The sequence below is a fragment of the Bos grunniens genome, chromosome 13, assembly GCF_055505025.1.
Source record: "Bos grunniens cultivar Pamir isolate PY7600 chromosome 13, Bosgru_T2T1.0, whole genome shotgun sequence".
Taxonomy (NCBI): domain Eukaryota; kingdom Metazoa; phylum Chordata; class Mammalia; order Artiodactyla; family Bovidae; genus Bos; species Bos grunniens.
This window is the reverse complement of record NC_141177.1, coordinates 56,968,600-56,990,827: the sequence shown is the minus strand read 5'-3', so window position 1 is coordinate 56,990,827 and position 22,228 is coordinate 56,968,600. Positions and strand designations below refer to the sequence as shown.

Genomic DNA, 22,228 nt, shown 5'->3' with positions numbered 1-22,228 from the left:
TCAATTTTGCCTATACCCTGTGGTGTGTGGGAGCCCACACCTCTGGCTTATGAGAGCCAATTGGGTCTTTGTTCTCTTCTTGGGTTTTGTGTGCTCAGACCACATGCTTATCACATCTGTGACCTCAGTCATGTATATTCTGCATTTTGTTGCTTTTCTTTCCTGATTTTCCTCCATTTCTTTTCTGAATTGAGCTGACTCAGTTTTTCTTTTGCCTACCTATCTCTTCATTAAAGTTTTGTGCCCCCTCTTAAAGATTTTTCTCTTTTAATGAGACCTCATCTAAGAAATGTCTATGAGGGATGGAGAACTTTTTGTCTGAACTTTTCCTATGATTCTTTCATATGGCATATGCTCTTCTTCTGTCTTTTGCTTATCACTCTTCCTCCTCCTTTTTTAAAAATTACAAATATGTGGTGATGAATCTCATCTCAAATGGGACTGGGAACAGCTGTGTTCTAGCCAAAAAAAAAGTGGGCACGATGGACGGGTGAGTTGGCAAGTCTTTGGTTTGAATTAGGTTGTTTCTCTTGAACATCCTCTCACCACACCTGTATTTTCTCTCTCTTGACACATCTCCCCTCAATTTTGAACCTTGAAGAGGCCATTAGTTGGAACGAGCCCAGGTAGCACCATTGTATTCTTTATGGCCCACGACACAAACCCATCATGACCATCTTTTTATATCATCACATAGCAATTGCTTCTTTTCCCTTTGTTTTGCCTCCCCCTGGCCACTGGCCACCCTCTGTTGGACAAATATGTGATCATTGTTCCCTGGTCTTCTGCAGCTCCTCACCCTCTTGCTCTTTGGCATGTTGATCTGGTCTTATCAAGACTTTCACATTTCCGGCATGGCCCAACCATGCTCTAGGAACTGATAGCTCCAAGCAAGGCTCATTGGGTAGACCTATCAGGATGTGTGCTTTTTTTTTTTTTTTTTTAAGTCTCTATAGATATTGTTTGAGTGCTAAAGAATTACGTGTCAGTTCTCAGCTTCTCTCATTTCAACACAGAGTTCACAGGATTTAGTAGTTGTGCTTTATAGACTGTGGTTTGGAACTGTGGCCATTTCTGTTTCTCATAAAGGAGACTTCTCTCTACTTGCCTTTCTTTTTGTTATTTAGCAAGTCTTAAGGGAAGGGAATGAACTTCCCTGGTGGCTTGGTGGTAAAAAATCCATCTGCAGTGCAGGAGGTGCAGGAAATGTGGTTTTGATTCCTGGGTCAGGAAGATCCCCTGGAGGAGGAAATGGCAACCCACTCCAGTATTCTTGCTGGAAAAATCCTGTGGATAGAAGAGCCTGGTGGGCTACAGTCCATAGGGTGACAGAGTCGGACATGACTGAGTGACTGAGCATGCAAGGAAAGTGGTTGATTGCTGTATGATCTTAACTTGAACTAACTGTCTCTTCTTAGTAAAGTAGGATGGGGTATGATGGATTAGATACGGTCACAATTTTTTGGACAATTCTTGCATTAAGAGTGGGGTTCTGTGTTGTTTACCCTTGAACCTGGCATTTTCTGTGACTTCCTTGGTTAGTATAATAAAGATAGAAGAAGTAGTCCTAGGATATTTTTGAGCCTAGCCTTGCTGAAAGCACTGAGCAACGCCCAGCCTGGCTAGAAAGGACTTCATGTGCTGAGGGATCAGCAGGGGTTATCAAAGTGACTAGCAGAGTATCAACTATTGACACCCAGCTGAGCAAGAGCTGAGTCACAGGTGTGTCTGGCTGCTTCCAACTTGTCCATGAGCAATTTTGAGACATACTTATGGGGACTCTCTATGGCCACAAGAGTCCTACACTAGCATGTGCAGTCAAAGAGCAAGAAAAATTTGATTACTAGTATTATGACCCTTTTTTACACTTTTTCACTTTCACTTTCACTACGACATTTTGCTGTACCTGTAAGAGCTTCTCTGGTGGCTCAGATGATAAAGAATATGCCTGCAATACAGGAGACCTGAGTTTGATCCCTGGGTCAGGAAGATCCCCTGGAGAAGGGAATAGCTACCCACTGCAGTATTCTTGCTTGGAGAATTTCATGGACAGAGGAGCCTGGCAGGCTGTAACCCATGGGGTTGCAAAGAGCTGGACATGACTGAGCTGTACCCATAAGTGGTGTGGGACAGCCCACACTGTGCCACTCCAGGAGACACTGTTCATTTCATATTTCCCCTGAATGCTCTCATGCCCAAGCACAGAGACATGCCATGAATGGTGCCCCCTGGAGTGGCACCATGTAGATTGTGGATGAGGAGCCTGAGAAGATTCTGAATACACTTGTTTTACAACACAAAATAGAGTCCCATCTGTCATGCTAGCTATGTATATGTAATGTTAGCACAAATAAAGAATTGGATAGAGTAAAAAGCTGACCCTGGCTCATTGTTTATTATTTTGGTCCTGATTTAGTTTGAAAAATTTTGTCCTCCTGAGGACTTTCACATAAAAATGCTTTCAGCAAATTTGTATGAGGATGGAAACCTGTGATGTTTCTCTGAAGTTCATGTGGGCAGATTTATTGGGCATTTCCTTAATCTTTCTAACATCATTCAATGAAAGATTGTTTTACATTAGTATTTAGTATTGCAATATGCTGGTTCATTAGAGGGAAACCTAAATTTTATTAGATGTTAGGGCCACTTTACAAATTCTGAAAGCTTATATCAGATTCCCAAATTCCTATAATGTTCATATTTCCCTTCATGTTCTAGAAGTCATTAATTATTTTAATTATGGCATTATCCATTTTTAGCTGTTTAATTTGACTCAAATTCTTACTTGTTCTTAAAATATTTGTACATTTATTTCCTATAGTTTTATAATTATTTTATCTAAAGAGGCTCCTGAAAGTGATCATATTTAATTTCATGACATAAAAATGCTATGAATACAACAAATGTATGCACTTAATTAGAGCAAAATATAACACAATTTTTAAAAAGAATAAAATTTTCCCCCAAATTCTGAATATATATCTTTTGGCCTTTCCCTCAAAGGCATTAGTCTTTTTTTAAAAAAATTTAATCTAGAGAGGGAAAAAAAAAACCAAACAAACCCTAAGGGATTATCAAGAGGCTTGACCTACTTATGAAGGTTGCAAGAAATACTGCAGTATTGCCTCCCTGTGTCTTTTCTTTCAAATTAGCAATAGCCTAGGATTTGACTGCATCCATTTTGGGGATTATTGCTATAAGGAAAAGACACATTTGCATAGGATTATTTCCTATTGAATTCTGCAGTGCCTCATAGGAGGCAGGACACTGAATATAGACACTTCTAATATTTTTGCAGCAAAGAGAGGTGAAAGAATCGAGTGGAGGGTAGGGCAACCATTTTCCCCGAGTGCCTTCACATTTCTAGTCCTCTAAATATATATAGCTTCCCTTGTGGCTCAGCTGGTAAAGAATCCTCCTGTAATGTGGGAGACCTGGGTTCTATCCCTGAGTTGGGAAGATCCCCTGGAGAACAGAAAGGCTACCCACTCCAGTATTCTGGCCTGGAGAATTCCATGGACTGTATAGTCCATGGGGTCACAAAGAGTCGGACACGACTGAGCGACTTGCACTGCACTGCAAATATATTTTTACTTTTATATTAGAGACCTTAGTAATAAGTGTTTTGAGAGTAACTCCCTGGAAAATTTGTACTTTAGTGAAATCTGTTAACCATCTTTTTGCTGGGAAAGAGGAGAGAAATATTTTTTTTTAAAGATAGTAGTTAAGGTTTAGAGCAGAAGATTTCAGCCTTTAAGTAGAATTCAGAATGGCATGCCTCTCATCCCTTCCTGCCAGGCACGTAAAGCTTTATCTCTGGCTGCTCAGCTGTCCTAATCTTGTTTGCTTCCCCGTTTAGTTTTGTAATCTCTGCCAAAAAAAAAAAAAGTGCTGTATTTAACAGAATTTTTAGTTTTGGAAGATTATGATTCACTTTGAAGTTAGATTTTTATACATTTATATAAATACAGCTGGGTTTTTTTTTTTTTAAGTGAAAGATCTGACATCACAATCCCCAGTGTTTTGTCAAAAAGAAGGAAAGGAAGGAAGATAAATAGCTAACTATGGCGATTCCAGTCTTGGGAATAGAAATTGCAATAGAATACTATGACTTCAGGGTTGTTTCTTCTATAGATTTGACTGTCCTACAAGATCCCCTCAAAAACAGTATATGTCTATTAACTATATAAGCATATATTTTATATATACTTATAAAATACAAATATATAAAATTTAAATACATTACCTAGACAGCCCAGCCTAAAATGTGGGTGTTGTTCCCTGTCCATGGATGAAAATGCAGCTCTCCTGTATTTAGTAAAATCCTGTAGAGGGTGGTCATCATTTCTGTTTGTGACAAGTTAAATTTGATATGCCAATTAAACATTAAAGTAGAGTTATCCAGTAGGAAGTGGATATAGGAGTCTGGGCTTTAGGGGAGAAGCCCATGTTGGAGATAGTCATTGTCATTTGCTTATAAAGGTATTTAGTGCTGTGACACAAATGAGATCACTGAATGTGAGGATTTAGGAATTTAGCAGGGGGAGAGGAGCCAGAAAAGGTAATTGAGGGATTGTGGCCCTTTAGGGAGGAAGAGCAGGGGAACATGGTTGGTTGAGAACCACATAAACCCAGTGTTTTGAGGAGGGAACAGTTCTGCCAAAGAGTGCTGAAAATTTTAAAAACTGGAGTAATAATGAGTTTGGACACACAAGTTCTTCAGTGACCTCAACCAGATCCTCTCAGCAGAGTGGGGTGGAGGGCAGCCCCAGTTAAGAGAATTCTCGTTAAGGAGAGGAATGAGGTGAGGAAGAGACACTGAATATGAACTACTCTTTAAGAAGCTCAGCTGTAAAAGGGGAGAGACAGGGCAGTAGCTGGAAGGCACTGAGGATCAAAGGAGAGGTTTTTTTTTTTTTTTTTTTTTTTTTTTAAAGTTAAGAGATACTAGAGAACTTTGTACACTGATAGAGGGAAAGGTTGATGCCACCGAAGAGCAAGCAGGTGTACCAGCGAAACAGCTGGCCTTTGCCCAGAGCAGGGACATGCATCCTTGGCACCAGAGAGCAGGCTGTGAGGGTAAGAGGACACCAAGATGAGATCCTGTCGAGTTGTTTAAGAATTATGAGCGTGTGAAAAAGAATGAAAGGCAATATCAAAATGTCACCAGTGGTTATCTCTTGGGGATACAGTTACAGGTGATTTATTTTCTTATACCTTTTTTGGTATTTTTCAGTTTTTTTAAAAAGCTAAGAATATTTTATATACTTGTAAAAATGAATGTGATAAAGATAATTGTACACTCTCCCTGACCCTTCATGCTATCATTCCTTAGAAATTCAGACTGCATGCAACTCATCAGCTGTGTTTGTTCTTGTTTTTTTTCAAGTATTTATTTATTAATATTTATTTGGCTGTACTGGGTCTTAGTTGCTGCACTTAAGCTCTTGGTTGCAGCATGGAGAACCTAGTTCCCCAACAAGGGATTGAACCCAGGTCTCCTGCATTGGGGGCATGGAGTCTTAGCCTCTAGACCACCAGGGAAGTCCCTGTGTTTGTTGGAACCAGATCACTTTGCTGTGCTGATGTTTTTCCTACAGCTACTTAACTCTATACATTGAAGGAATTGTGCTACCCCATCTTTACAACAAGATCCTACTTACAGAAACCATCTCTGCTTTTGGTTGTCTGTAAGCTAAGCATGAGGAGAAGAAAGCTGTCAGGAACTTGGCAGATGGGGGAATCACCAAACATTCTTGGCAAACACAGATGTCAGTTTCATGTCAACATCTAAAACCAGGTCACTCTAAAATAATGGCACAGGAGTCACACTTACAGCAGAAACAGACATTATTTCTCAGTGGGAACATTTTTCTTCGGCCTCCAGATAATTATGTACAAAAGAGGAAGGGCTGTGTGAATGAACAGGGCCATCGAAAGTGTCTTAGAGCTGGGTACTGATGACATCTGTCACTCCAGTCATCGCCAAAGCTGATCTGCTCTTCTGGCTTGTCCAGCTGGGGTGTACTTCTTCCTCAGCATCATTTCAAAACTGCACAATTGGCCAAAAGGGTCAAACTGAAGATCGATAAAAACTAGTCTTTCAGGGCACACTGGTGAGAGCCTGTATGCCCATGGGTGTTACCAGTTGTGACTTTGTTAGTGGAGTTTAAAGATGTCTAAGGACATTAAAACAAAAGTGTTGATTAGATTTCTGTTTAACAAAGGATTTCTGTACTATCCCAGTGGCTCCTGAATCACCTTAGAAGATAGAGCTTGATATTTACAAGAGAATATTTTACCAAAGTAAAAGCAAATAAAGCTGTGGCATTACAATAGTACAACTGAATAGTAAGGATAAAAATTTAACATGCAGCAGCAAGAGTTGTTTCTTTTTTTCAGTGTGTAGAACTGAAATACAAGTGAAGCTATACTAACCACCCCTGAGGGTATTTCTGACCTTTTGACAACATAGAAAGGAAATATTTGTAGTTTGAAGCTATGTCTCCCCAGTCATACAGAGTAAATGAGAAATATAATCTGGTTAACAAGCTGTACTTTTCACAAGAAGACAAAAATCTTATTGGAAGAATGCTCTTTTCACAAGAGGACAAAAATCTTATTGGAAGGATGCTGACTTTGCCTTCTCCAAGTCTTACAGAAATTAAATCTTTAATAAAGTAACAAGAATGCAAATTAATTCTATAAAATGAAGGCAAAAGCAAAATGTAAAAAGTGTAGAAGTATCTTGAAAGATAGGGTAATGATGAAGATTGGACAGTTTCCTTTGACAAATAATTATCATTCATTTATTCATACTGCACATATATTGAGTACTTAATATGTTCCAGCTACTATTTTAGGTGTTTAAAATGTGTTTTCCATATGAGTATCTGTCTTCATAGCTTTATCCCAGCTCTGAACCGTGCCTGAAACATAATAGATGCTCCAGAAATTTAAATATTTTGTTGAATGAATGCAGTAGTAGATGTTGAAATGTACAGTTTAAGGCTCTACCATATTTTGTGTGTATGTATGTGTGTTTGGGGTGGGGGAAAGTCTGACAAATCAGAGCAGGCACGGGGATCTCATATTGATCCCTTCCTGACCTCCCTTTTCACAATTCTTAAAATTAAAGGGGGGATTTCCCAGGTGGTCCAGTGGTTAAAACTAGGTGCTTCCCACACAGGGGATGTGAGTTTGATGCCTGGTGGGGGAGCTAGGATCCCACATGCAGCGAGGTATGGCCAAAAATAAAAAATAAATAAAAATAAGAATAATAAAACAATTTTTAAAGAAATACTAAAAAAATGAAAGAGAATTGGACTGAATATAATTTAGTGTCTTTTCTCAGTTTTATACCTTATGATGTGGTCCATGGTGTAACTTTTAAAATATTAAGATAATATTGTTGATTCAACTAATCATGCCACTTGAGAGAGTATAAGTGTGAGTCCTTCACTTGTGCTACTTTGTTGTCACAGCTATAAACTGCCTTTTTTTTTTTTTTTTTGGCCCCATTGTCTCTATTATGTTTAAGACCCAACCGTGCTTTCTGGAGCAGTGATGGAGCTTTCACATCCACAGTGATGGCTGTGTCCAGTGGTCACTGGTGGTACAGATATACAGACATGGGAGAAATATAAATAGGCAGTCCCAGTGGCCAGGAGGCTTCTGTAGTTAAGCTGACCTCAGCGCCAGCAGTGCCGAACCTCCAAGCAGTGGGAGATGGGGTTGGGGGTGGTGGTGGGTGGAGTATGCTGGAGTATGCAGACACCGACGAGTGCCTTTCCACCACCTTCCTCCAGCACCTGTTACTGTTAGAATCTGAGCACTGCAGTGACCCAGGGAGAGAAACAAAGAGTTGTTTGCTGATATAATGCCTAATTCCTGTGAGATACTACCATCAGGATAGATGTAGGATTTAATCGTTAATATGATGAAGTCCTTTAGAAGCAATGATGTTCATGAATCCTTCATCAGCAAGGACTGGGGCCACATTTTCTCACTCTCTACTCAGTTCATGCTGATTTTAGTACTGTGTTTTTACCATTCATGTTTGGAGAGGGTAGAGGGTCACCTCTGGGACAAAAAGAGTGAAAACAACTAAATACAAAACTAGTAGAAATAGAAATTAAATATAACTTAAATTAAAAGTTATAATTCAATATAACTTAGAAGTAAATATTAAATATAAAATAAAGGAAATATAATATTAAGCATAAAGACAGTGAGGGGTCAGAATATGACCACAAATGGAAAAATAAAATAATTAAAATTTATTAACCAAAGCAGGCACTGTATGAATCACGTTACATTTATTCTGTCATTTAATCTTTTAATATCTGTGTGAAATAAGTCATTATTATTTCCATTTTATTTCTGAAAAAGCAGAGTAAGTTCCTTGCCCAGTGCCACATGGCCAATAAGTGGTAGGGCCACAGTTGGAATAATGATAGCAATTATATATAAAGCATTTCCATATGCCCATTCTAAATGAAAGTTTCATAAGACATAATCAATTTTGTTTATCCTCACAGTCTTTTGTAATTTGATCTCAGCATTCAGATTCTAGAGCCCAGCCTCTTAACTGTAACATTGGTATCATTAATACTACAATGTAAACAAAGGAAAGGATTTATATAACTTCACAAATAACTTTTGATTATATAACCACCTCAGAATTCAGTTCAGTGTTAACAGTTTATCAGTCAGTCTCTGTTCCTCCCTGGCTTTCTGGCTGTTATTGCTACCTGGTTGGCCATGCCTCATGTGCCGTGGCTCCTCTACCCTTCAACTGGAAAAAATATAAATAAAGGAGTTATGCTCTAGAATAGGGCCAAACCATCTTTCAGCTCCCCCAATGAAGTCCTTACAAATGGTAAAAACCTAGATTTTCAAAGTCATGAAAATGGCTTTGTATTTTCTCTTCAGAATGAAGCAGTCAGCCATATGCTCCATAGTATGCCTATCAATTCACCAACTTCATTTGATAGAGAATTCCAGGCCTGGAAGGCAACAAAGATATGATTCAGCTATTTTTGTTTTTAAAATTTTAAAAACTTTCTGTTATGGACCATTTCTTAAAAGTCTTTATTGAATTTGTTACAGTATTGCTTCCGTTTTATGTTTTGGTTTTTGGCCACAAGGTGTGTGGGATCTTAGCTTCCCCTGTGTGCATGCTCAGTCACTCCAGTTGTGTCAAACTGCTTGTGATCCCATGGACTGTAGCCTGCCAGGCTTCTCTGCTCATGGGATTCATCAGGCAAGAATACTGGAGTGGGTTGCCATGCCCTCCTCCAGGGGATCTTCTTGACCCAGGAATCAAATCCGTGTCTCCTGCATTGCATGGCTCTTTACCTACTGAGCCACCTGGGAAGTCCCTTACTCCCCAACCAGGGATCAAACCCATAGCCCCTGCATTGAAAGGCAAAGTCTTAACCACTGGGCCACCTGGGAAGTCCCTATTCAGTTATTTTAATATTACTGGACTAGGTAAAGTTATTAGCTTCCAACACTTTTTGGTGATAATATCTTTTTAGAAAGTGATGATAATAATAAATTTATCTTCCCAAATTAAAGTAAATAAGCCTAAAATTTGTGTGTTCAGTACAAGATCGCTCTTCTAATATCTCATGGTGTCTCATATTCAGTGTTTGTTCTTTGAGTTTTAAGAGTTCTTGATATATTAGATTTATTAATTCTTTGTCCATTCTACATATTGTAAATCTTTCCCCCAATTTTTAAATTTGTGTTTTTATTATACTCATTAAAATTATCTTGTCAAATCTCTTCCATTTTTAATTCTATTTTTTTTTTGTCTTTTCATACTTACAAATTCCATTCTTACTGCATTATTACACAACTGTTCTTTTGCATCTTCTCCTAGAACTTTTATGGTGACATTTTAAAATATGTAAGTTTAAATCCATCTGGAATTAATTTTTTCTTAAAGTAAATACATGATTCCAAAAATTTTAACCAGCTGTTCCAGCATAATTTCTTGAATTTTTTTCTTTCTCTACTAATTTGAAATGCCACATTTATCATATAATAAGTTCTTAGAATAGATGACCCTACATTACATTCACTACTAGAATTTTGACTTTTGTTAGCTTTTTTTTAACCTAGTGATAATGTATATTTCTGAAATATAGTTAAATAATTTTTTTTCTTTATGAAAACATGCTACTCTACCCTATTGTTTCCATACTCTGCCCTTTGATTAAAATATTCCATTGGCTTCCCGTGGTGCCTGGAGTCCTGCCTCACCCTGGACCACTGTCTCTCCCTCTGTTTCAGCTGCAGGGCCTATCCCTGAGTCCAGGTCTCAGGCATGCCTTTCCCCCCTTTCCCCATCAGATATCAGCCTGCCAGCCTCCCCACTCTCAGGTAAAAGTTTCCATTAAAACTGAATCACCATATCAAATTCTGTGAATATTGTGTGCATTGGGGCAAAAGGTGAGAAAGGTGGTAAGTCAGATAAGTTTTGGTGCCTAAGCTGACTTTTCTGTTCAACGACTTCTCAGAACTGGGATGTGAATCAACAGGGAAGGATGCAGGACTGGTCATTAAGTGGTACTATCATTTGCACACCCGCTGGTTCCATGGGGCTCAACATTGCAACTCAGGCCACCAAATGTATGTTTACACTTTCGTATTTTTGATGCCATACTTGGTTTCTGCCCACAAGTTTCTCCCAGTCTGGCAAGAAGGGGAATATACCTATTTCTTCTCAGTGATGCATTTTCACTGGAAAATCCTACAACAGCTTAACAGCAAGGGTGATATTTGAGCCTGACTTTGCATGATAGATAGAATTTTGCCAGACATGGAAGGAAATTTATTCCAGGCAGAGGAAACAAAATGAACAAAGCACAGGATCTTGAAAATATGGGGCATCTTAGGGAATATTCTATATGCGGGAAAGGTTTCAACAAGCCTCTGAAGGTCCATGAATTCCATACCAAGGAATTTTTAAGTTATACTACAGAAGATTCCCCTGGAGAAGTAAATGGCAACCCATTCCAATATTCTTGCCTGGAAAATTCCATGGACAGAGGAGCCTGGCGGGCTACAGTCCATGGGTCATGAAAGAGTTGGACATGATATAGTGACTAAACAACAACCACAAGAAAGGTAAAAGAGGACCCATCGAGAGTGATGACTTTGAGTGAGTGAGAGGAGATGGAATCTAGTGCACAGAATGGGCAGCTGGCCATAGATAGAGGGGGGACCATGATCAATAATGGCTTAATTCTCTGGTGGTGGTGGTGGTTTAGTTGCTAAGTCCTATCTGACTCTTACAACCCCGTAGGCTGTAGCCTGCTAGGCTCCTCTGTCCATGGGATTCTCCAGGCAAGAATACTGGAGTGGGTTGCCATTTCCTTCTCCAGAGGATCTTCCTGACCCAGGAATTGAACCCAGGTCCCTGCATTGCAGGCAGATTCTTTACCAACTGAACTATGAGGGAAGCTCTAATTCTCTGAGAAACCAGTATAGTTTGGTGAAGAAATGGTATGGTTCTTACTATCCTTCATAATCTACATATTCCTTCCCCTTTTACTGTTAAGCAAATTCAAATGCTTAACAATCTGTCCAAAAATACTGAAAATATAGTTCCACTCTAAGTAAGTGGATGATGCTTTCATGTCTAGAAAAGTTAAAAGAGACCCATGGGTTTACCTCAGCAACGTCTCCAGACCTCATGTCAAATCCAGATCTTTATGCCGTTATCAGAATTAGTGAAATGTTTCACTTTGAAAATAGACGTACTCGTACCTGAACTCAATCTTCTATATATATGCATTTTACCTTTTGAAAGTCTGCAGTATGGCTTATTTTGTATTTCCCTTAAATTCTGCTGAGCAATAATTTTTCAAATGATCATTTCTTGACCACCAGTGACCTAACACTACCTCAGACAAAACTGGAAATCTAATGAATGCAAATCTCCCGAACTCATCACTTTGTAACAGATTAAATCACACATTGGAATTTAGAGGAAACGTTAAAGAATATTACATGTAGGATAGGGACTTTCCTGGATGTCCAGTGGTTAAGACAGTGCTTCCAATGGAAGCAGTTAAGACTGTGCTTCCAATGTGGGAGGCACAGGCAGGTTTGATCCCCGGTCAGGGAACTAAGATCCCACATGCTGTGCAATGCAGGCAATAAATTAAATAAAAATATATAGGATAGCTCTTGATGTGAATAATGAACTCCTCTGATCATCCATGAAGTAAGTTTGACATGTTGCATTTTCCCAGTGGAGAGGAGAAAACATAAAATACACGAGGCTGTTTTCTGGTAAGTTGTTATTGTCAAATTTAAGTAAATAAGCTTTATGGAGGTTTTTCAGTCTCCTAGTATCTAAATTTGACTTTAGTGTGATCAGTAATAAGTTCTCAAATCAGAAAGGCTTTCCTTTTCATTGTTCCTCAGACATGAACGTCTTTACACCAAGAAAAGTAACTTCAGCAAACCTTTAATTTCCAGTCTCAAGGATGTAGATGATTTAGCAACCCTGGAAGTTCTGGATGAGGTAAGAAACTCAGTTTAATTAAGCCTTCTATCTATTTTTTAAAATTTATAGAAGTGATTTGAGCAGGAGGTTCTTTGAATGGCATCTGTAGGTTTCATGCTTTCTTTATCTTTTAGTTTCCTGATCATCTCTCTTGTCCTCAGTTTTTCTGTGCATAACTCATATTTCCAGATTGCTCCAGCCTGGTGTCAACTTTTTCTTGTGTTTTATACTCAAATCACAAAGATGCTAGTTCCCACAAGCTTGAGTTGCTTAGATCACTGTCCTGTTCTTCCCCTGAGTTTTCTTCGGGAGTCTCAAAAGAATGATTTACTATAGTCAGAAAACCACTTGCCTTTTACCCCACCATATGACTTCTCTGATGGCTCAGATGATAAAGAATCTTCTGCAATGCAGGAGATCCGAGTTCAGTCCCTGAGTCGGGAAGATCCCTTGGAGAAGGGAATGACTGTCCACTCCAGTATTCTGCCTGGAAAATTCCATGGACAGAGGAGTGGACTACAGTCCATGAGATCACATAGAATTGGACACAACTGAGTGACTTAAACTTTTTTTTTCTTTACACCATCTGGCATAATCCCTCCTTTCTCTCTTCTGTTTCACACTCAATGGCAGGACCCAAAGCCTCTTAGATACCTCAAGAGCCCATCTTTACCATGGTCTGTGGACCCCTCATGGGATCAGAGTCCACCTTTTAGGAAATGAATTTTGCTTGAAACTCCTTGTCCCAGTGACCTCAGAAATGTTTCACACATCTCTTGTGAAGGTGCAAGTCCAAACCAGTAAATTATGGTCTCAGCCTGTTTTTCCTCATCTTCTTTCCTTTCATTTAATCACATCATTAGAAAAATAAAAGATTCCTTTTCAGTAAAAGGTTGGATTCACTATCCTGCCTGATCCACAGATTTTTATTTTTTAATACTTCTGAGGCATACCTGAGCATTTTGCTTAAAAATGCAAGAAATCAGGAGGCATTTTCTGAACAGAAGTACAGTTCAGTTCAGTTGCTCAGTCGTGTCCGACTCTTTGCGACTCCATGAACCACCAGCATGCCAGGCCTCCCTGTCCATCACCAACTCTCAGAGTCTACCCAAACCTATGTCCATTGAGTCGGTGATGCCATCTAACCATCTCATCCTCTGTCATCCCCTTCTCCTCCTGCCCTCAATCTTTCCCAGCATCACAGTCTTTTCAAATGAGTCAGCTCTTCACATCAGGTGGCCAAAGGTTTGGAGTTTCAGCTTCATCAGTCCTTCCAATGAACACCCAGGACTGATCTCCTTTAGTATGGACTGGTTGGATCTCCTTGCAGTCCAAGGGACTCTCAAGAGTCTTCTCTAACACCACAGTTCAAAAGCATCAATTCTTTGGCACTCAGCTTTCTTTATAGTCCAACTCTCACATCCATAGTCATTTGGTAAATTTAGGGTTGCATAAACAACTCAAGTACTTCATCAGAACAATCTCTCTTCAGAACGTCAAACATCTCATAATCAAATAGTGATTGCAAGTCAGGGATTTGACAACACCTTTATGAATCTTTGTGTATCACAGTTTCCAATGATGTGAATTCCTAGGCTTGTGGATTATAAAGCAGACTTTGCTAATCATATGGCCAACCTACATGTTGGACACTGGGTTTGTTTCTATTAACTGTATTTTTTGTGTGTCTCTCTTTTTTGACCGGAGTATGTAAGAGCTTTTGTTTTTGTGTTATATACTATAAATGATGATTCCTGGCACTATTAAAATTGATTCTGTATACTCATAGGATTTATCAACAGTGGAAGTTACTTCTCTATACTTTTTACTCTGTCTTAAAGCCAAATGTTTTAGTGAAGGACCAAGACATTCCACAGAGCCCTTGACTAACCTTGATTTGGAGTCAGATCACATTCACTGTATCTTCCCTTCCCTATTGTAGTGTTCTTTCTCTTTACTTCATCTACTGCATTTACTTATTTCCTTGAAACCATTGTGTATATATAATCCCTGTAACTTAATGTGTTCTATGGCAAACATAGGTTGCAGTGACATTCCTCTATGGCTTTTTAAGAAAAGAAAATATCCATCAAAGGATAAGATAGTTCATGACCTGATGTTATACTTCTTACTCTCAATAGATCTGTTTCTTTTTGATCCTATTCCAGATTCCAGATGTTTTATTTATCATCATTTATTTTAAAAATGATCATTGACCATCAATGATTTTTTAAGAGAAAGGAATTATTTTTATTTCATTATAGAATACAGTCGCAGAGCAACTTGAGAAGTGTTACTCCAGAGATCAGATCTACATGTATGTGGGAGACATACTCATTGCTCTTAACCCATTTCAGAGTCTGGATATTTATTCGGCAGAGGTATGTGATGTGACTTGTATTTTCTTACTTTGTACAAAAATTATATTCTTTAGATATTTAAATTAATTTAAATGATGGACAAGGAAATGGCAACCCATTCCAGTATTCTTGCGTGGAGAACCCCATGGACAGAGGATCCTGGCGGGCTACAGCCCATGGGGTTGCAAGAGTCAGACATGACAGTGACTAAACCACCACCAAATGATGCTAAATAAAATTTTATCTAGTCCTTTAAATAAACAGTTAAGGGATTTTCCTGGTGGTCAGTGGTTAAGACTCTGCATTTCCCCTGCAGGGAGTATGGGTTTGATCCCTGAGCGGGCAACTAATATCCCACATGTTGTGCTGAGTAGCCAAAGAAATCATTGATCACAATAATGACCAAAATAGCTGCAGGTTCAAATTTCAAAAATTTTTTAGAACCTTTGAGTAGTAGCCACATACACATGGTTCTGGGCAGAAAATAGCTCTCAGCAGCCCCTGCAGCACCGATAAATAAATAATAGTTAAATGTGCTGTTCTAAGTCGCTTCAGTCATGTCTGACTCTTAGCGACCCCATGAACTGTAGCCCACCAGGCTCCTCTGTCCATGGGATTCTCTAGGGAGGAACACTGGAATGGATTGTTGTTTCCTACTCCAGGGAATCTTCCTGACCCAGGGATCGAACCCAGGTCTCTTAAGTCTCCTGTACTGGCAGGCAGGTTCTTTACCACCAGTGCCACCTGGGAAGCCCAGTTCAGTTCAGTTCAGTCTCTCAGTCATGTCCAACTGTTTGTGACTCCATGGACTGCAGCACGCCAGGCTTCCCTGTCCATCACCAACTCCTGGAGCTGCTCAAACTCATGTCCATTGAGTTGGTGATGCCATCCAACCATCTCATCCTCTGTCATCCCCTTATCCTCCTGCCTTCAATCTTTCCCAGCATCAGGGTCTTTTCCAATGAGTCAGTTCTTCACATCAGGTGGCCAAATCAGTTGGGAAGCCCAGTAGTTAAATAATTATTGTTAAAATATAGAATTAGAGAAGACAAATATATCTGGATGCAGTTTGTGGTCTTTGTGCAAGATATGTTATTTCTTTCCAGTTATTGGTAATTGATAACTGGTTCACACTAGGTATCATATCAATAAACAGATGCCTAAAATGTGTAGACTTAATGTCTATCAAGTATGAGAGAATCAAAAGTAAAATTACATTGTATATATAGGTACTATATGCTTAGTGGCTGTAAACTCAGCATTATGAGTTTAAAAATTCCTTTTGACATATGGGTTGATTTTTAAAAATTAATTTATTTTTTAATTGAAGGTCAATTGCTTTACAGAATTTTGTTGTTTTCTGCCCAATATCAACATGAATCAGCCATAATGCCCCCTCCCTCTTGAACCTCTCTCCCATCTCCCTCACCATCCCACCTCCCTAGGTTGTTCAGTTCAGTTCAGTTCAGTCGCTCAATCGTGTCCGACTCTTTGCAACCCCATGAATTGCAGCATGCCAGGCCTCCCTGTCCATCACCAACTCCCGGAGTCTACCCAAACCCATGTCCATCGAGTCAGTGATGCCATCCAGCCATCTCATCCTCTGTCGTCCCCTTCTCCTGCTGCCCGCAATCCTTCCCAGCATTAAGGTCTTTTCCAATGAGTCAGTTCTTTACATGAGGTGGCCAAAGTATTGGAGTTTCAGCTTCAACATCAGTCCTTCCAATGAACACCCAGGACTGATCTCCTTTAGGATGGACTGGTTGGATCTTCTTGCAGTTCAAGGGATTCTCAAGAGTATTCTGTTACAGAGCGCTTATTTGAGTTCCCTGAGACATAACAGCAAATTCCCATTGGCTGTCTATGTTACATATGGTAATGTAAGTTTCCATGTTACTCTCTTCATATATCTCACCTTCTTCCTTCCCCACTCCCTATAAGTCTGATAAGTCCTCCCTTAAGACTTATAAGTCTGTAAGTCATAAGTCTGTTCTCTATGTCTCTTTCTCCATTGCTGCCCTGCAAATAAATTCATCAGTACCATCTTTCTGGATTCCATATATCTGTGTTAGGATATGATATTTATCTTTCTCTTTCTGACTTACTTCATTCTGTATGATAGGCTCTAGGTTCGTCCACCTCATTAGAACTGATTCAAATGCATTCCTTTTTATGGCTGAGTAATATTCCATTGTGTGTGTTTGTGTGTATATATATATATATATATATATATATATACCACAGCTTCTTTATCCATTTATCTGCCAATGGACATCTAGGTTGCTTCAATATTCTAGCTATTGTAAGTAGTGCTATAATGAACATTGGGGTACATTGATGGGGTACATCAATCTTTGATTTTTAATATCAGGTGATATATTTTATGAATTTAAGTATATATTTATCTAATATTCAGCCCCTAATGTTTAAATATAGATTAATATTCTGGAGTTAAGCTAGGTTTTTTATTATTTATTTTGTGTGTTGTATTTTTAGTTGGGTCCATACTCTTTTAGTTATTTGTGTAGTACTCTATAATATTTTTATACTGTGCTTAATATAATTTTTCATGTGAAAATATATAATTCTCTCAGTCTCTACCATTTTAAGAGTTAGAAGAATAATGCATATTGAACATTGACAAAAGTTTTAGATTTGGGCTTGAGTGCATAGTCTGCTATAAATTAACTATGGAATCTTGGGCAAATCAAATGAAAAAGTGTGTTATTGATAAATGATATGAAAAGAAAAAAGTAGTACTTGTGTGTCAGACATTATTGTATCTAAGAAATAGTTAATGAAATGATAACTAGTTGTCTTATTTATAAATTGCTTATCTAAAGAAATTATAGGGACTTCCTTGGTGGTACAATGGTTGAGACTCTGTACTTCCAGTGCAGGGAGCAAAGGTTTGATGACTGGTAGGGTAACTAAGATACCACATGCCGCATGGCCAAAAGAAAAGTTTTAAAATAGATAAATAAAATAAATTATAGTATTTGGAAACTTTAAGTTCTGTTTTGGAAGTGGTATTCGCTTCCAAAAGAGTCTTCATTTAAATACCACTGACCACGTTATGTCATATTATATCATGTCATTTTTCCCTATTGTTTTATATCAAACTTTTATTTTACATAGTTGTGCATGATTTATGCATGTATATGTATATGTAATATGTATTAATGTTTTGGTGGTTTAGTAATGCTTTGCAGGTGTTTGATGGATCTGTTTCTTTAAAAATTAGTGCTCTATCTGTAAATAAATAGGATTTAAACAGAAACCAAAGCCCTACAACACATGTTCTTTTTAACTTCTAGCATTCCAAGTTATATATTGGAGCAAAGAGAACTGCCAATCCTCCTCACATTTTTGCCATGGCTGACTTAGGATACCAGTCTATGGTAACATACAGTTCAGATCAGGTAAGGAGAAGCTCACATTCTTAGAAATTCTCCTCTTAGTTTCTTGACTGTCCATTGAATATTGTGAGGATAAAGTGTTCTTACCGGTCCCTTTTCTCACTGCACAGTGCATTGTTATCTCTGGAGAAAGTGGTGCTGGAAAAACTGAAAGTGCTCATCTCTTAGTTCAGCAGCTGACAGTGCTTGGAAAGGTATAGTTTACTTTCTTTCTCTATCCTAACAGAGATATTTGTTATATTTCAGAATTAAATTTAATTGATGAAGTTAATATCCATGAACTACCACATTTAATAATGCCCAGAAATTATAATACATTTGTTGTCCTTTGCGAGTGTAAAATATAACAAAAAGTATAAGAAGCATATGCTTTTGTTTTGAGCAAATTCTAACTTTTCTCACTCTTAGTAGACAAGGCTTTATAAATGTAATTTTCTCTCTTTCTGGCCCTAATATATTCACTGAATACTTTATTTCCTCTTCTTTTGTTACTAGCAAGTTGAAGGGGAGTCAATATACAGAAATTAATTATACATACCAAAACTGATCAGTTATAAATTTAAATATATAAATTTAAATTTATATTAGCACCATAAAAGCATGAACTATTTAAATCTATATCTTACAAACCATGTGCAAGATTTGTATGCTGAAAAATAGAAAAAGTTGATAAAAGAAATCAAAGAAGAGCTGAATAATAGGAGAGATATGGCAACCCACTCCAGTGTTCTTGCCTGGAGAATCCCAGGGATGGGGGAGCCTGGTGGGCTGCCATCTATGGGGTTGCACGGAGTCGGACACGACTGAAGTGACTTAGCAGCAGCAGCAGCATGACATGTTCATGGATTAAAAGATTCAATATTATTAAGATATCAGTTCTCTACAAATTGATCTGTAGATTCACTGTCGTTTACAGTAAAAATCTCAGCAGGATTTTATATTTTAGAAACTGAGGAGTTGAATCAAACATTTATGTGGAAAAGGCAAAGGAACTGTAATAATCAGTTTTGAAAAAGAACAAAGTTGGAGGATTAACAAATACTACCTGATTTCAAGACTCCCTATAAAGCTGTAACAGTCAGAACGGTGTGTTATTGAAGAAAAGATGGCAGACAGATCAAAGGAATAAAGTAATCTGCACAGTACTGTATAAGTATTGCTGAAGCTCCAATACTTTGGCCACCTGATGTGAAGAACTGACTCACTGTAAAAGACCCTGATGCTGGGAAAGAGTGAAGGCAGGAGGAGAAGGGGACAACAGAGGATGAGGTGGTTGGATGGCACCACCAATTCAATGGACATGAGTTGGAGCAAACTCTGGGAGTTGGTGTCAGACAGGGAAGCCTGGCATGCTGCAGTCCATGGAGTCACAAAGAATTGGACACGACTGAGCAACTGAACTGAATCTGCATGTGTGGCTTATTGATTTGCAACAAAAGTGCAAAGATCAGTTAATGACAAATGATTAAACCAAAAACTAAAATTTCTAGAAGAAAATTGTCAGTTAACTTTGTTCTTCAGGGTTAGGCAGAGTTGTTAGATGCAACATAAAAAGCTTAATCCATAATGGGTAAATTTGATTTCACCAAAATGAGAAACATCCTGTTCTCTGAATGACATTGTTAAGAAAATGAAATATAAGTTATAGACTCAGAGAAACTATCTGCAAGTCACTTATCTAATAAAAGACTTGTGTTCAGAATATATATTTAAAAACTCTTAAAAATTCCAAAGTAAGAGATCAAATAACAAAAAAGGAACAAAAAAATGACTAGCCATTTTACCAAAGATGTGTGTAAGTGGCCAAAAGCAAATGAAAATAGGATGATCAACCCAGTAGTCATTCAGTTCAGTTCAGTTCAGTCGCTCAGTCATGTCCGACTCTTTGTGACCCCACGAATCACAGCACGCCAGGCCTTCCTGTCCATCACCAACTCCCGGAGTTCACTCAGACTCATGTCCATCGAGTTGGTGATGCCATCCAGCCATCTCATCACTTTCTGCCATAAGGGTGGTGTCATCTGCATATCTGAGGTTATTGATATTTCTCCCGGCAATCTTGATTCCAGCTTGTGCTTCTTCCAGCCCAGCATTTCTCATGATGTACTCTGCATAGAAGTTAAATAAGCAGGGTGACAATATACAGCCTTGACGTACTCCTTTTCCTATTTGGAACCAGTCTGTTGTTCCATGTCCAGTTCTAACTGTTGCTTCCTGACCTGCACACAGGTTTCTCAAGAGGCAGGTCAGGTGGTCTGGCATTCTCATCTCTTTCAGAATTTTCCACAGTTTATTGTGATCCACACAGTCATAGTCAATAGTCAATAAAGCAGAAATAGATGTTTTTCTGGAACTCTCTTGCTTTTTCGATGATCCGTCGGATGTTGGCAATTTGGTCTCTGGTTCCTCTGCCTTTTCTAAAACCAGCTTGAACATCTGGAAGTTCACGGTTCACGTATTGCTGAAGCCTGGCTTGGAGAATTTTGAGCATTACTTTAGTAGTCATTAGGGAAATGCAAATTGAAACCACCATGAAATACCATCAAAATGGCTAAAGTATTTTTTAAAAGTCTGATAAGGATGCTAAGTGCTGATAAGGATGTAGAGGAACTGAATGAAAGTCTCTTACATTGCTGATAAAAATGCAAAATGGTACAGCCACTTTGAAAACAGCGCAGAAGCTTCTTAGAAAGTCTAACCATACTCATTATACAACTCAACAATTCTACTCCTAGGTATTTAGTCAAGTGAAATAAAAACCCATGTTCACGCAGAAAAACTACAGATAATTTATAGCAGCTTTATTAATAATCTCCAAGAAGAGGAAACAAGGGAACTAGGAAATGAATAAGAAACAATGGTATATCCATTCAGTGGAGTATTACTCAGCACCAGAAAGGAATGAACCCTGATACAAAACAATAAAGCTCACTGGGTGAGGTTTGGATAAATCTCAAATTCCTAGGCTAAGTCAGAGAAACCAGATTAAGAACATTATATACCATATGGCTCACTTTCTGTATCATTCTTGCAAATTTAAAACTGTAGGCACAGAAGCATGTCAGTGATTGTTGGGGGCTGAGGGTGGAGGGAAGGATTGACTGCAGAGTAATGAGACAAGTTTGGAGATTATTGGATTGTTCTATATGTGAATCGTAGTGGGATTCGTATGATTGCATATGTTTGTAGAAACTTTCAGAACTATACTCTATAAAGGGTGAATCTCACTCTATGTAATTTTACCTTAAATTTTTAAAATGGGATTGTAACATCTGGTAACAAACCAAGAATATGTTCTTGTATGTTTACATCTACATAAAGTGCTTATCAAAGAGACTTTTCATTTCATACAAAAATAAAATTTTGCTTTTATTTTTTTACATCTTGACATTTTCTGTAGGCTAATAACAAAACCCTGCAAGAGAAGATTTTACAAGTAAACAATTTGGTGGAAGCATTTGGTAATGCCTGCACTATTATAAATGACAATTCCAGCCGATTTGGAAAATACTTAGAAATGAAATTTACCCCTTCTGGAGCTGTCGTGGGAGCACAGATCTCTGAATACCTGCTGGAGAAATCCCGAGTTATCCATCAAGCTAGGTAAGTTCACATCACCTATTTCCTATTATCTGGGAAACGTAAGCCAAGATGATGCTTTTGTTTTAATAATAAAATGTCTTACTCATGTAACACAAGTTCAACAAAAGTTTGCTCATCGTCTGCTATGTATGAGGCATTGCCTATTGGAAACAGAGATCCCTCAGCCCTATCTTACTCTCTTATGGGTTATATCCAGTGGAGTTAGTTGTTGCTTTAGTCATTAAATTGTTTCTGACTCTTTGTGACCCCATGAATGGTAGCCCTCCAGGCTCCTCTGTCCATGGGATTTCCCAGGCAAGAATACTGGAGTGGGTTGCCAT

At 38.4% G+C, this 22,228-nt stretch overlaps 1 protein-coding gene across 1 annotated transcript in view; it reads left to right on the top strand.

Annotated features, from left to right (window-relative positions):
* Positions 1 to 22,228, top strand: part of MYO3A (myosin IIIA) — a 170,222-nt gene that overhangs the window by 66,513 nt on the left and 81,481 nt on the right. The window contains exons 11-15 of the mRNA XM_086331215.1: positions 12,445 to 12,544; positions 14,791 to 14,907; positions 18,204 to 18,308; positions 18,416 to 18,499; positions 21,706 to 21,908. Coding sequence (XP_086187341.1) covers positions 12,445 to 12,544; positions 14,791 to 14,907; positions 18,204 to 18,308; positions 18,416 to 18,499; positions 21,706 to 21,908 — 609 coding nt within the window. The remainder of the gene's footprint in view (positions 1 to 12,444; positions 12,545 to 14,790; positions 14,908 to 18,203; positions 18,309 to 18,415; positions 18,500 to 21,705; positions 21,909 to 22,228) is intronic.